We start from the raw sequence: 13,371 nt of genomic DNA, 5'->3' as shown, positions 1-13,371 counted from the left end.
ATTCATAGGCTTCTAACTGCCAAAGGTATTCATGGAACAAAATGGCTTGAGCATCCTTAATTAAAAAGAAAGAGATAAAGAATAGAAGTTAGATTAGTGAAGGGTGTTTCCTTCTGCGATTACTGGTAAAATCAAAATACAAAATTACATCTACATGGTCTCTTACGATTCGTACTTGTGATTTTTCAATTTGACTTAAAATGGTGTAAAAGTGATAGACATTCAGTAGAAGTCATAATTTGAATTTTGATCTTTTCCTGGGCCAGTGATGCGTACTATGATATTCTCTTAGGATGCTAGGCAATGGCAATGAGTCACATAGCTCTTAATGAGTCACACAATTGTGTTAACAACTCACCCTATACACCATGTTGCTAATCTTTGATTTTCAGTAGATTGATTAAATGCATTTTCAATGTAGATCATTTTCAATTTCTGAAGGGTTTATTGGGATGTGACCTCATTCTTAAATGGAGGAGCATCTGTACTTTAATTTATCCTACCTTAACATCAGTATCACCTTGAATACAAAATCAAAATACAGTTCAGTCAGTCTTACCTTAACATCAGTACCATCTGTGGGCATAAACTCTTCATATATATATGAACCTGTTTTTCGTACATTGCTTTCAGGGGAGTATACACTACTTCTACTGCCAATCTGAAAGTAAAAATTGTCCATCAATATAAAAACCACATTATTTTACAACTATAATGCACCAATAAAAAATGTGGAAAATCACATTATTTCCCTCATTTTATAATATAACCTTTGTTTCACCTTAGAAATTGTTCCATCTTAGAAATTTTCAAATAATTATTTAATCCATGAATATTTAACAAGGTTTATTATGTATTTGGCACTATATTATACTGTCTCTAACTTATGTGTAAATTGAAGAGCATAAAAATAAAATGATCGGTTGTATTTCTTCTTCTGTAAAGTATCTATTCAGTTCAAAATTTAAAAACATAAAATAAAATGAACATTAAGAATTAAATCTTTTTTAAAAAACATTTTTTTAGTTGTAGATGAACACATATCTTTGTTTATTTATTTTTATGTGGTGTTGAGGATCAAACCAAGTGCCCAAGAATTATATTTCTAAGGTTCATTCATGTTGCTACATGTTACTCAAGTTTGTTCATGTATACTACTATAAATTTTCTACTGTGTAAATAAACCAGAATTCATCCATTCTCCTACCAGTGTATATTTAGGATATTTTCCAAGCTTTGGTTACTACAACAATTTTGCTTTGAACATTCTTGTGTCACCATGATATATGTTCATTTGTGTTTCTAAGGATTGCTAGATGGCACATAGTCAACTTACAAATATATTGCCAAAACCTTTTAGAAACTATTTTAAGAATTTAGTCTCACCAGCAAATGTACAAGAGTTCCAGCTGTTCTTAGTATTATCAGATTCTTTAACACTTGCCACTCTAATGGCTATTTATTAAAATGGCATCTCATTGTATTTTTATTTGCATTTCTATGATTGTTTGTAAGTGTATTTCTAATTCTGATGTGCTGCTAAATTACACTGCTAAGAGGCGGCATTCCTGCTTATGATGTATAGGCTTGTGCTTGTTTTCCACATACATAAGTGTTTAATCTTTGACAAACCAAAAAAGTTAATATGATATAATTATATTTCAGACTTGTTTTGCATTCTTTTATTATGGGTATGATTAAGCATATCTTCATGTATATAAAAGTTATTAATATAACTTTTTCTATAAACTGTTTACTTTTCTGGGTCAGTTTTCTAAAAGACTGGTTTAACTGAATTTTAGTCTGACAGAAACATGAATAAGAGGTTGAAGACAAATTAAGTACTTTTTCAGTATTCTGTAGGTAGGCATTTTGCCAAACAGCATTAAATACTGACAATGACACCATGTTTTTCTAACAGTATGATATCAGTTTTATGAATTTACTTCTAAATAATACATTTTCAAGAATTCAAGATAAAATTATAGTTTTATTAAATGCTTGATTACTTTTTTAAAAGGTATATTACTATTAATAAAATTTATTCAAAAAATGAAGAACATTACTCATATAAAGGTTACAAAAGTTTACCTTTCTAAAGAGTCTTTGACTTCCACCTCCAGCAGATGTTGGATAATAAATGTAAACATTGTGATCTTCTGCACTGACTGGTTTTTCTACAAATGGCTTTTGGAAAACTTCTCCATTTACTTCTACATGGTCTTCCCCTTCAATCAGATTGCATTCTATAAATCAAACATAATTAGAAAAAAAATTACTTTTTTCATTATAATAGAAGGCTTAAAAAAAACAAACAACAGAATGCATTGTTCTAATCTGCAGCAAAACTGTATAAGCCTTATCAGCAAACTTGAATTTATCTTGCTTTAATGACATTCAGAAGAAAACAAAAAATTTGCACCAAGAATGCTCAATCCTAACAGCATATTTAAATCACCCACTCTTAAAAAAAAACCACTCATGTAGAATCTCATACAGATATGTGGGGTCTAGTACAGATATATTTTTAAAAACCTCTTCTTATGATTCTGATTCCCAGCTAAGGGTAAAATCTGTTCTTTTCAAAATTCTCCAAACTAATGCCACAGCACATCAATCTTCACCTTTAGGACATTTCTCCTTGCACAGGTACTGTAGAAAGTAGGGCCTCTGAATTTTAAGATGGTGCATTTCAATGTGGTAATTTCCTTCTTCATATATACCTTCTATACCCTGTCTCACTGTCTATCCATGCTTATCCTAAGAAAATTTAAAAATCAATGCTCTACCATTGACAATTAATTTGGTAATTATAAAAATTATGTCACTTTGTCATTTTCTTTTGTAATAATGGTTTTTCTATGAAAGAAAACCTGTTCTAGTATACTGGGAACAGATTCTACAAAGGTCTGGAAACAATACTGTATAAAAATCTTGATCACATTGGATGATTTCATAAAAACAGAAGAAGTATAGAAGCAAATGCCTGGAACAGAACCAGTAGGGAAGTAGGTTAGCATTATAAATTGGAGCATTCCATCAACATTTACTTAACATATGATCATTAACTATGAACATTAATGTGATTTAAGTGTTTATTCAAGAGTACAAATTTTTAAACTCCTAAAGAGGTAGCTTTTAACTTGATAGACAAATTCTAGTTCTCAAGGATGAATATTTGGGATTTTTTGTTTTGTTCTTATAGTGTACTGAGGATTGAACTTGGGGTGCTTAAGCAGTAAGCTATCTCCCTAATCCCTTTCATAATTTTTTATTTTGAGACAGCGTCTCAATAAGTTGTTGAAGCTGGCCCCAACCTGTGATCTTCCTGACTCAAAATCTAGAACTATAGATATTACAGACAATGCACCCAGCTTATGAATAGTTAGTTCTTTTCTTTATTTTAATTACACTATTTTTTAACTTAGATATCATGCTATGATTGAGGACTTCTTTTTTCTAAACTAGAAATCATAAAGAAAACAAAACTTGGATAATGTATTTACTTGATTTTAATTAGATATATTTATATAAACAACATATATCAACATTTATGATACATATGAAACTAAGAACTATACTTGTTCCTCAGATTCTATGGACTTGCCATTTTATATTACCATGTCAGAGACTTCAAAGTTAGGTATGAAATGATGCCATAAAGAGAGACTGAGGACTAATTCCAGAACAGCACTACCATTCTCTGGAAAATGTATAGGATCATTCATATCATAAATAATATAAAACATGACATTATTTAACTTAGGAAAGTAATTTTTCTGAAAGTTTCTTTCAGATACAATAATTAATCAAAATTTCCCAAAACAATGTTACCATATTAACTTTCAAGACAAACATTTATCTTGCCCTTTGTTTTTTATTTTATCAAATCCAAAGCCTCTTTATTAACAGTAAGATCCGGGGTTGGTTTTTGTAGCCACATCTGGCCCTCCGGCCTCTGGCGCGCTCGAATATCCTGCCCTTGGAGCGGACGTAGGGTTTGGTGTGGTTGTGTGGGGTCCCAGGAGCCTTGCCAAAATGCTGGTACACTTCTTGGACCTTGCCAGGGCCAGAGAGCAGGACTGTGCCACGGCCCTTAGGGGAGCCCAGGACCAGTTGGTCAAAAGTGAGGATCTTGCCCCCAGCCTTGAGGATGCGGCTGTGGGCTCGGCTGCTGAAGCGCAGTACGCACACCTTTAGTTTGGGCACCTCCTGAACACGCACGTCATGTGTTAGGGTCCCCACGACCAGAGCTGTTTTGTTTTCTCCGCTCAGAAGCTTTATCTTCTGGATCATCCAGGAAAGGGAGAGAGGTACCCTATTGGTACGACTCATGAACAACATCTTCAGTACAACTTGGTTGAAGGTACAACTTGACCAACAGCCTTAGGTAGATGTCCTGCCTCTTGGGCTCCTTGTGCTAAACCTTTCGGTCCTTATTGTGGCGTATGTCGACTTCCATGATGGCGCTTACAGCTCAGCCTAGTCCGGAAAGCTATCTTGCCCTTTAGATTGAGTTACATAAAACTTACATGTCATATAGTAGATAACTAGAAAAAAAAGGAGTCAAGGCTACTTTAAAATATTAATAGTATTATTTCAAAATATGTAGCATCAGGTATTTAATTATGACACTATAGCATGAAGTTTCTAAGTCAGAAATGAGTCACCTGCTTTTCCATAATCAATACAAATTCAATAACCAGGTAATTTCAAAACTTACTTTATGATTCTGAAAGATATGTCAAATGCATACCAAAGAAAAGTAGAAGAGATAACTTCTAAATTATCAGTTAACCTTTTAGCACAATATCACATTTTAACTGAATATAATAAATGATTATTTATTTAAATCATTAAGGAAAACTGTTAAACAGAATACTAAGAATTGTTTAAATTCCTTTTAGTTAAGTAGAGTGGCCTAAGTATTTCAAGTGACAGAAGGTAACATACTTAAAATCTTTTATTCTTACCTTTGGGATTATTTGGATCACGGTTCAAAATTGCATAACGAGGAAGTAAAATACCTTCTGCTTGAAGAATACTATATACTTCTCTCCTAAAGAAAAAGAAAAACATCCTTACTCTCTTGCTGCTGTATTTTGCAATGAATATAACACTGTACTTATTGTTATATGTTATTGTGTTGTACTACTAAAAAGGGTATGTATATCAAGTTTTAAAACTTTTTAAAAATATAGATTTAAAAATAAATCTATATCATTTCAAGTATTTAAAAATACTTGAAATATTCAGCAAGGAATATTCAGCAATGAGAACAAAAGTTTATGCATACTACTTCTTCTAGCATATTATTATTAAATCAAGAGAGTAAATGAATGAATGTTTGTTAAAGTTGATAACATCACAATGAAATAATCTGGCCATTAAAAACATGTTTAAATAACATTTAATGACATGGGAAAATGTTCACTGTATTCTCAGAGAAATGTAATTCTCATTTTCTAAAATGCAAGCATGTATGTGTATATATATTGCTCTCTATATGAAAAATATAGTAAATATAGTGACAGAACTAAATGGTTATTTTATGCTTTTATTTCTCAAACTTGTTAAAATATATATGCATTTTTATATATGTATATAACTTATATATGAACATATACTATAATATAGGCCCTAGAAAATGTTTTAAATGTTTAGATAATAACAACTCTACATTCTGGGAGAACAGGAAAAAAAAGAACCCAAACCAAAAATCATAAAAGTATTTCCACATATATGATATTACAATAGTAACAAAAAACAGAACGGAGATATTAAAAGAGTATTTACTAGAGTAAGAAACACATAGATAGAGCTGGGATTGTGGCCCAGTGGTAGAGTGCTTGCCTATCACGTGCAAGGCACTAGGTTCGATCCTTAGCACTACATAAAAATAAATAAATAAAATAAAATACATAAGTACACTCATATTTTATAATTTCATTTATAAATCTATACTTTTGGCCTTTAATAAATGCTAACATACATAGAGAAATATTTTTAAATATATATATTGTATCATTAAAAAACATCTAGTTATGAGTTATTTCCTAATTTAACTATCAGTCAAATGAAAGAAAAATTACTCGTAATTATTCATGGTTTTAGTAGGCTTTGGAAATTAAACAAATGTGGTTTAACTTCTTGTCCTACTACTGGGTACTACTTATGACTCTGGGCAAATTAATTGATCTGATTCTCATGTTTCCTCTCTGTAAAATTCGTTAATAAACACCTATTTATGAATAATACTTTTTAAGGATGCTATGAAATAAGTATGTAAAACACTTTATGCTATGTCAGTATATAGTAGGTACTAAATAAATGTTAATTTTTCCTTCCCTTAATTTAGCCAACTTCACCACTCACCTATCTTGTATGAGATACTGCATATTCAAGTCATTGATTACAAATGGATTCCTGAGTTTTGCATAGGCAACTGCTTTGTCCAGTGGAAATCCTAAGAACACATATCATTAACATACTCTAAACAATTTCAAGATAAATTGACATCTATAACTTTATCAACTTGAATTGATGCTCCCATAAAATAATGACTCATTATGTTCATAACTGACTTCTATAAAAGGTATAATATATAAAGAAATTTTAGTTAAGCTTTTACTATTAAATCTCATTTTTTTCCTAGTTAATGCTATCAATAAGGCATACTACATCAGTGGCTATAAAAACAAATTAAAGCAGAGACATGTTAGTCAGTGCCTGACTATATACAAAGTCATCCAACAGAAAGTAAAATTACTTCACATACAAAAAGATTTCTATATATAAATAAGTGAACCATGACTACCTTATAATTTTTAAGAATATACTGTGTATACAACTCTTTTCACTAAATATTTTGATGCTTATATTCTCAAATTAGCTGATAGTCAAAGAATTTACGTACCATTAAAAATAATAGCAAAAGCAAAACTAATTCACACATAACACATACACTCAAAATATAAAAGAAGAATCATGCTATTGCTAAGCTGGTGCTAAAATATAAGAAATTACTTCCCTAAAATTTCTAGACACTAGTAAAATTACTAATTTTTATAATAAAAATGAATCAAATGGCAGATATGGTAAGAAAAGTCATTAAACTATCTAAAAAAATTTAATGATTTTATTTTACTTCCTATATTGACACTAAAAGTCTCTCCAACTATAGTGGTGCACAGCTGTAGTCCCAGCACTCTAAAGGCTGTACCAAGAGTATCCCTTGAACCCAGCATATCAAGATTAATCTGGGTAGCATAATTAGACCCCATTAAAAAAAGGAAACACACACACACACACACTAGACTCTAGGGGTTCAGAGCATAAACCGCTGTTCAAACCTGGCACACCTTTCACTATGTAACCTTGGGAAAATTTATTTAACATCTTTAAATATATTATTCCAGCTATAAATGAGAATTTTGTAAGTCTTACCCTAGTAGAATTTGTGAGGAATGAAATAAGAGTACATCTAAAACACTTAGCACAATACCTGGCATAGTGAGTGCTCAATAATATATGCTACCTGTTATTATTCCTTAAGTGACAGTATTTTAGTGAATATATTATCTACGGAAAAGGGTGAAAATCAGCAGTATGTACAATTTTAGGATTTAACCACTGAAGGTGAAGTGCATCCATGAAGACTCTATTTTTGCAGCATTACAAAAAAGTTAGAAAATATTAAGGCATATTGAAATTTAAAAGAACAAAACAAAACAAAAAACTACATTCAGTTAAACAAGATTTATTCCTAAATTCCCCTTAGTTTTTGAAATTTAAATGTAAAAACTCTATACCAAAAATCACTTGGCCCCAAATTATATAGCCTTCAAGTATTAGAGACTCTCAGAATTCATCACTTGCAAAAGATTTCTTAATGTCTATGATTTGAAGTGTCCTAACATAATCCAACAAATAGAAAACACCTACAGTCAGTTCTCTACTTTTACTGTCCAAGAAGAACATTTTCCTTATCAAGAGATGTTGTATGGGATATGAACTTAGATGTAACACCTAGTTTTTAGAGGTAAATAGCTTTTACAGGAAGAATCTTATGACTGTATAAGAGAACACCTTACCCTCAAGGATAAACAAATTTTAATGTTCTCTAAGATGAGTGGTCTTGGTGATTTGGTGAGCAAAGATCATGACTGTAGCTCTCTATGAAATAATCAAAATTAATTTACACAATGGGGACACAAAAAACTATGTCCCATTTTCTTCTTGTTGAACTGAGACTTTAAAACAACTCAGGACTGCATATTTTGTCAACAGGTGATGATTAAATATCAACACATTTATAATTGAGAGCACATCTTTTAAATTATACTTCTAGTTCTTAGTTTATTTAATCTGCAGATTTTTAGGCTATGAATTTGAGATCTACACTTGGTAATAATTTTAACTAGTGGATTTTTCTATACAGTAATAATTAAGCTTAACCAATATTTCTGCTTAATTAATAAAAAGTAGTGAGATCTAAAATTTCAAATATTAGTTTCTTAAGACATAAAGTATGCATACAAACATGAGGAATGACAGATCATTTTCTATACGGCAAAAACAGCTTGCATATTCATACATCAAGAATTTATCCCATTAAATTCAAATGCAAACAAAGATATACATTCAAAGAGATGATCACAACCTCATTTTTAATAGTAAAAATTGGAAATTGTCCACATATTCAGATATTAATTAAATATTTTATGGTACATCTACATAATGATACTATGCCACAGGTTACTGAAGAATGACAGGGGAAAAATATACATTGATACAATAATGCAAAAGTTAAATATAAACTTATACCTAGGATATGACACTAAATTTTTTAAAAATATAGAAAAGACTGAAAAAAATATACTAAAATGTTAATATAACATTGTTGAGAGTGGGTTGGTCTAATATTATTTTGTTTTATTCAATATTCTACAATTATTATGCATTAATTTTATAATCGGAGAAGAAAAAGGGGTGCCCCCTCTTGTTTAATACCTTTAGAATGGAAAGAAATAAGACAATCACACAAAGGCCAGTTTTCCACTGGTTCATTCAAAATAACTTCCTCTTCAAATACTACTACTGTGATATATTTAAATAAGGAGATCCGTTCCAGAATTTCCTTCATTGGTTTGGATTTGGATTTCTTTGCCATGGAACATATTCCAACCACAATCTGCCTTTCTGGTGGCTAAAAGAGAAACAAAACAAAAAATCAGGTTGACTTAATATAAACTCCAAAACATAGCTATTTAATTCTTTTCAGAAGTAAATAAGGCTTGTGATAAATATATAAAAGTGATACATTAATCAAAAAAGGCATTTTAAAAATTATATCATTATTATAACAATAAATACCTTATAAATAATTTTCTATAAAGGTCTGGAAAAAATTTTAAAGATACACATTTTTAGAACATTGATACTATTTTCAATCAAGTTTAAAACTTAAGGAAATAACTTTGCAGTGGTAGAGCACATGCCTAGCACACATAAAGTACTGGATTCAGTCCTCAGTAGCACAAAAAAATAAATAAAATAAAGGTATTGTGTCCATCTACAACTAATTAAACAAACAAACAAACAAACTCTGCTTTAACTGCCTTTCGTATTTGTTTATCCTCTTCACAGCAGAAAAAAGGGCAAATGTGGGCCCAAACCCATCCAATTCATGTAAAAAGACCAATGGGAATGAAATAAAATATTTTTTCTTGCATGAGTAAGATATGGTTCTATCTTCAAAGCTATATAGTATTCAATTCTTTTTGTGGATTGAGCTTGAATGTTGGTCATTAATGACAACTCAAAAGAAAATTTTGGAGAGAACCACACTGCTACCAGAGATGGCAAGAACCTCTGACATTCCAATCTTCACACTCAATATTCCTCCTTAATGATGTTGCTAATATTACCAGTTTTACACCAAATTGTGGCTCAAAGGCCACTATTAGTTCTAATCTAAAAAGGCAGAATACATAAATAATAACAATAGTAACTTCATACATTCATAAAAAGTACTGGAGAGTCACCCTGGGGTCTATGCATCTCAGGGCTTAAGAGTTTCTCAACTATAAAAAGCTATGTCCAGCTTTTCATTTGATTCTACTTTCTTTTCCATGATTTGATATATTTTATAAGACATTATAATCTGTACTCAAAAAGTGGTTTAGGATATTTTCTCTTCTATGATCCAAAAAGAAAATCAGATAGTATCAGAATTAAGTTGTTCTTTTTGCCTAGAAATATACTTCCATGTTTCCTCTTCTAACCCATGAAATTTAGAGTTCAAACCAGTATTGAATTATAAAACAAAGAGATAATAAATTGTATCCTTCTCGGGATCTGCTATCTTTATTTTCTCTGATCATCCAGTTTTATGTTTCCTTATTCAATTTTTATGCTGATCAAAAGCCTTGGCATAACTCATTATAATGTTCCTAAAGTAGATTCATCAGGATAACCTAACATTTCACATTGTTTTAGTATTTTTTAAAGGTACTAGATTAGGGTTTTTTATTATAGACCTATTAATGAATCTGTTCATTGGCTAAGATGATAAGAAAACATTGACATTAAAAATGTAAACAAATAAAAACTTACAGTCTTAAGACAAAATTTTCCTATTAGGTAAGACCTTAGAAGTACAAACTAATTATAAAACAGATCGGAGTTATTTTGTGTGTTAGCTTTTCATTGCTGAAACAAAATACCTGAGAAAAACAAGTTAGAGGAGCAAATTATTTCAGCTCACAGTTTCAGAAGTTTCAGTCAGCTAGTTCCACTGCTTTGGGCCTGAGGCAAGGCAGAACATAATGGCAGAAAGGCATAGTGGAGAAAAGCTGCTCACTTCACAGCAGCTAGGAGGCAGAGAAAAAGAGAGGAAGGGGCAAGGGACAAGATACACCCTTACAGGGCACACCCCCAGTGACCAACTTCTTCCGACTAGGTCCCATTTCCACCACATACCAATGATGACAACAAATTATGAATTCCTCAATGGATTAATTCATTTATCCAATCACTTCCCTAAATTTTCACCTCTGACTATTGTTACACTTGGGACTAAGCCCTCAACATACGAATCTTTGAGGTATGTCTAGACCATAATACTGTGTTAGATTTAATGCCTAACAAAATTGAAGCTCACATTTTTGAAATCTTAAAAGGAGAATGATAGTTCCATATGAAACTATAGGTCAAAAGAACAAGCTCCATGAAAGTGTCAACTGCACATCATGAATACAAGTTCAGTTTATTTAACACCAATATTCCAAGAACTCTACTGTCTAAAGTCTAGTTATACGGAAAGTACTATTCAATACTAAAGTACTTTGAGTCTAATAGGGAATGTTGAGAGCCACAGCCAAAAGGGCCCCAGCAAACTTCCAGCTGCCAGCAAACTTTCAGCTGCCAGCTGATGATTGGCTCACAGCGGCCCCAGCAAACTTCTAGCTGCCAACTGATTGGCTCCTCTGCGGTGATGCTCATTGGGCTGTTTCCCCACCCTTTCAGACCACGGAGCTGCTTATTGGGGGACTTTTTTTTTTTGCTCCGCCCACACGACCCAGCCAATCGGCCTCAAGAGCAGGAGGAGTGGGGGGAGGTTAAGAGGCTTGTGGGAAGCCGGTGGTGGCAGTTGGGCTCTGAAGAGCTGTGTAGTGCGGTGTGTATGTTCTAAAAATAAAGTTTGTTTCTTTTGACAAGTGGCTCCTGAATTGTGCCCAGCCAGACTGCAGCATTTGGTGGCCCGTACCGGGACTAAACCCGCGACCTTGGCATTATCAGCACCACAAAAATAATATAGCAACTTGTGACACATGTATTTATTATATGTCAAGATATTAACATAGTACTAAGGAAGAAGTGATCAAATTTGTCATGTGAAAAGAGCATGGAGAATGGAGTGAAAGACACAAAAATCTGAGGAGGGTTTTGAAGAATAAATGTAACTCAAGTACTTCAAAATAAGGGCATTTTAGAGCAACAAAGAAACATATTCAGCAGCAAACACACATGATATGGCATGAAATAAATATATGGAAAAAAATTTTTGAGGGGAACTAGGGATTGAACCTAGAGGTGCTCTACCACTGAACTATATCCTCAGTTCCCCCTTTTTATGTTTTTATTTTGAGACAAGGTCTGTCTCATTTAGGGCCTCACTAAGTTGTTGAGGTTGGCCCAAAAGTTAGGATCCTCCTGCCTCAGCCTCCTGAGCCACTGGGATCACAGGAGTACGCCATTGTACCCAGTTGGAAGTAAAATTTCGATGTTACTAACATACAAAAGGTAGGAAGAATGGGAGATAACTACCTATAAATAGAGATGGGAGATAAAATTCCTTACATGTGAGAAGACAGGACTTGTTCTAGCAGTAGTATTCACACTGTTCAGAACTCCAGAGAAAAATAGTAAGGCTAGTTGGGGCCAAGTCAGTAGTGCTTTCTAGTCTAAGTGAACCAGAGGAGTTTTACTTTCAAACTTTACTTCTAGATAAGACTTTAGATGAAGAAAAGTTGTGAATGGCCAGAGAGAAGCTTGATAATCATTATTTTTTTCAAGGGTAGGAAATAGGGAAGATGTTCTGTACTGAGAGTTTTAAAAGAGGAACAGTCCAGTTTGCATTATAGATATGTGTAACTTCACTCAGAAATATGTTGCTATGGAAAAGGCCTTAAAGAACTATTTTTGGTTTTTTTTTTAATCACTTTTACCAAGCATAAGAGTTTTCCTTTTAAAATAAAATTATCTTTCCAATTTAACTTAGAAAACTAAGCATGTATTATAAAATGTCTGTATTTTAAATCAGCCCTTAGAATATAGCAATCCATGCACACACACACAAAAAAAATCTATGATGACTAAGGAAAACATTGGAAGAATTTAACTGTAGAAAAACGAACATAATAGATGTTCATCCAGTGTGGGTATAAACATTCTAATATGTCAGAAAGAGAATCAGACACACTTATTTGCAGTGTGTTCACACACTTATGCACATGATGCAGCCTCTCCTTTTAGCCAGTTTGTAGATTTTTGATTAGCTAATAAATAGTGATATCTTCAGTTCAACCAGCACTTCCATTTACAAACTGATAAACAAAGAATTTGGGTAAGCAGTTTTCTTCTTTAGTACCTTTAAAATTATTTCCTTCTACCTCTTAATCTTGATGTATTTGTTATGTATTTCAAATACAAGAAATAATTCTAATGCATGGCCCAGATTTCTATTTCTCTTAGCCATTTTTTTTCTGCAAAGCCCCAAGTTACATGATGTATATTACTGAAAGAAACTAAAATAAGCATCACTAAATAACTTAGAAATCTGAACCTTAACTATATTTACCATATTAC

At 32.1% G+C, this 13,371-nt stretch overlaps 1 protein-coding gene and 1 pseudogene across 50 annotated transcripts in view; both read right to left on the bottom strand.

Moving 5' to 3' along the window:
• Positions 1–13,371, bottom strand: part of Ppip5k2 (diphosphoinositol pentakisphosphate kinase 2) — a 150,622-nt gene that overhangs the window by 126,274 nt on the left and 10,977 nt on the right. For 49 of the 50 annotated variants that reach the window (XR_007350564.1, XR_007350565.1, XM_048811499.1 and 46 more), the window contains 5 exons: positions 9,013–9,208; positions 6,376–6,466; positions 4,974–5,059; positions 2,092–2,246; positions 560–661 (listed from right to left, as the gene is read on the bottom strand). Coding sequence is in view for 48 of the 50 variants with exons in the window: in XM_048811499.1 (XP_048667456.1) it covers positions 560–661; positions 2,092–2,246; positions 4,974–5,059; positions 6,376–6,466; positions 9,013–9,208 (630 nt within the window). In the remaining 2 variants the exon portion in view is untranslated. Of the gene's footprint in view, positions 1–559; positions 662–2,091; positions 2,247–4,973; positions 5,060–6,375; positions 6,467–9,012; positions 9,209–10,768; positions 11,359–13,371 lie in introns of those variants that run through there. The other variant, XM_048811517.1, reaches the window with a different exon arrangement.
• LOC125619076 lies at positions 2,255–4,919 on the bottom strand (annotated as a pseudogene).

This window comes from Marmota marmota, unplaced genomic scaffold (assembly GCF_001458135.2).
Source record: "Marmota marmota marmota unplaced genomic scaffold, marMar, whole genome shotgun sequence".
Taxonomy (NCBI): domain Eukaryota; kingdom Metazoa; phylum Chordata; class Mammalia; order Rodentia; family Sciuridae; genus Marmota; species Marmota marmota.
The sequence above is the reverse complement of the archived record's forward strand: the minus strand, read 5'-3'. Positions and strand labels throughout refer to the sequence as shown.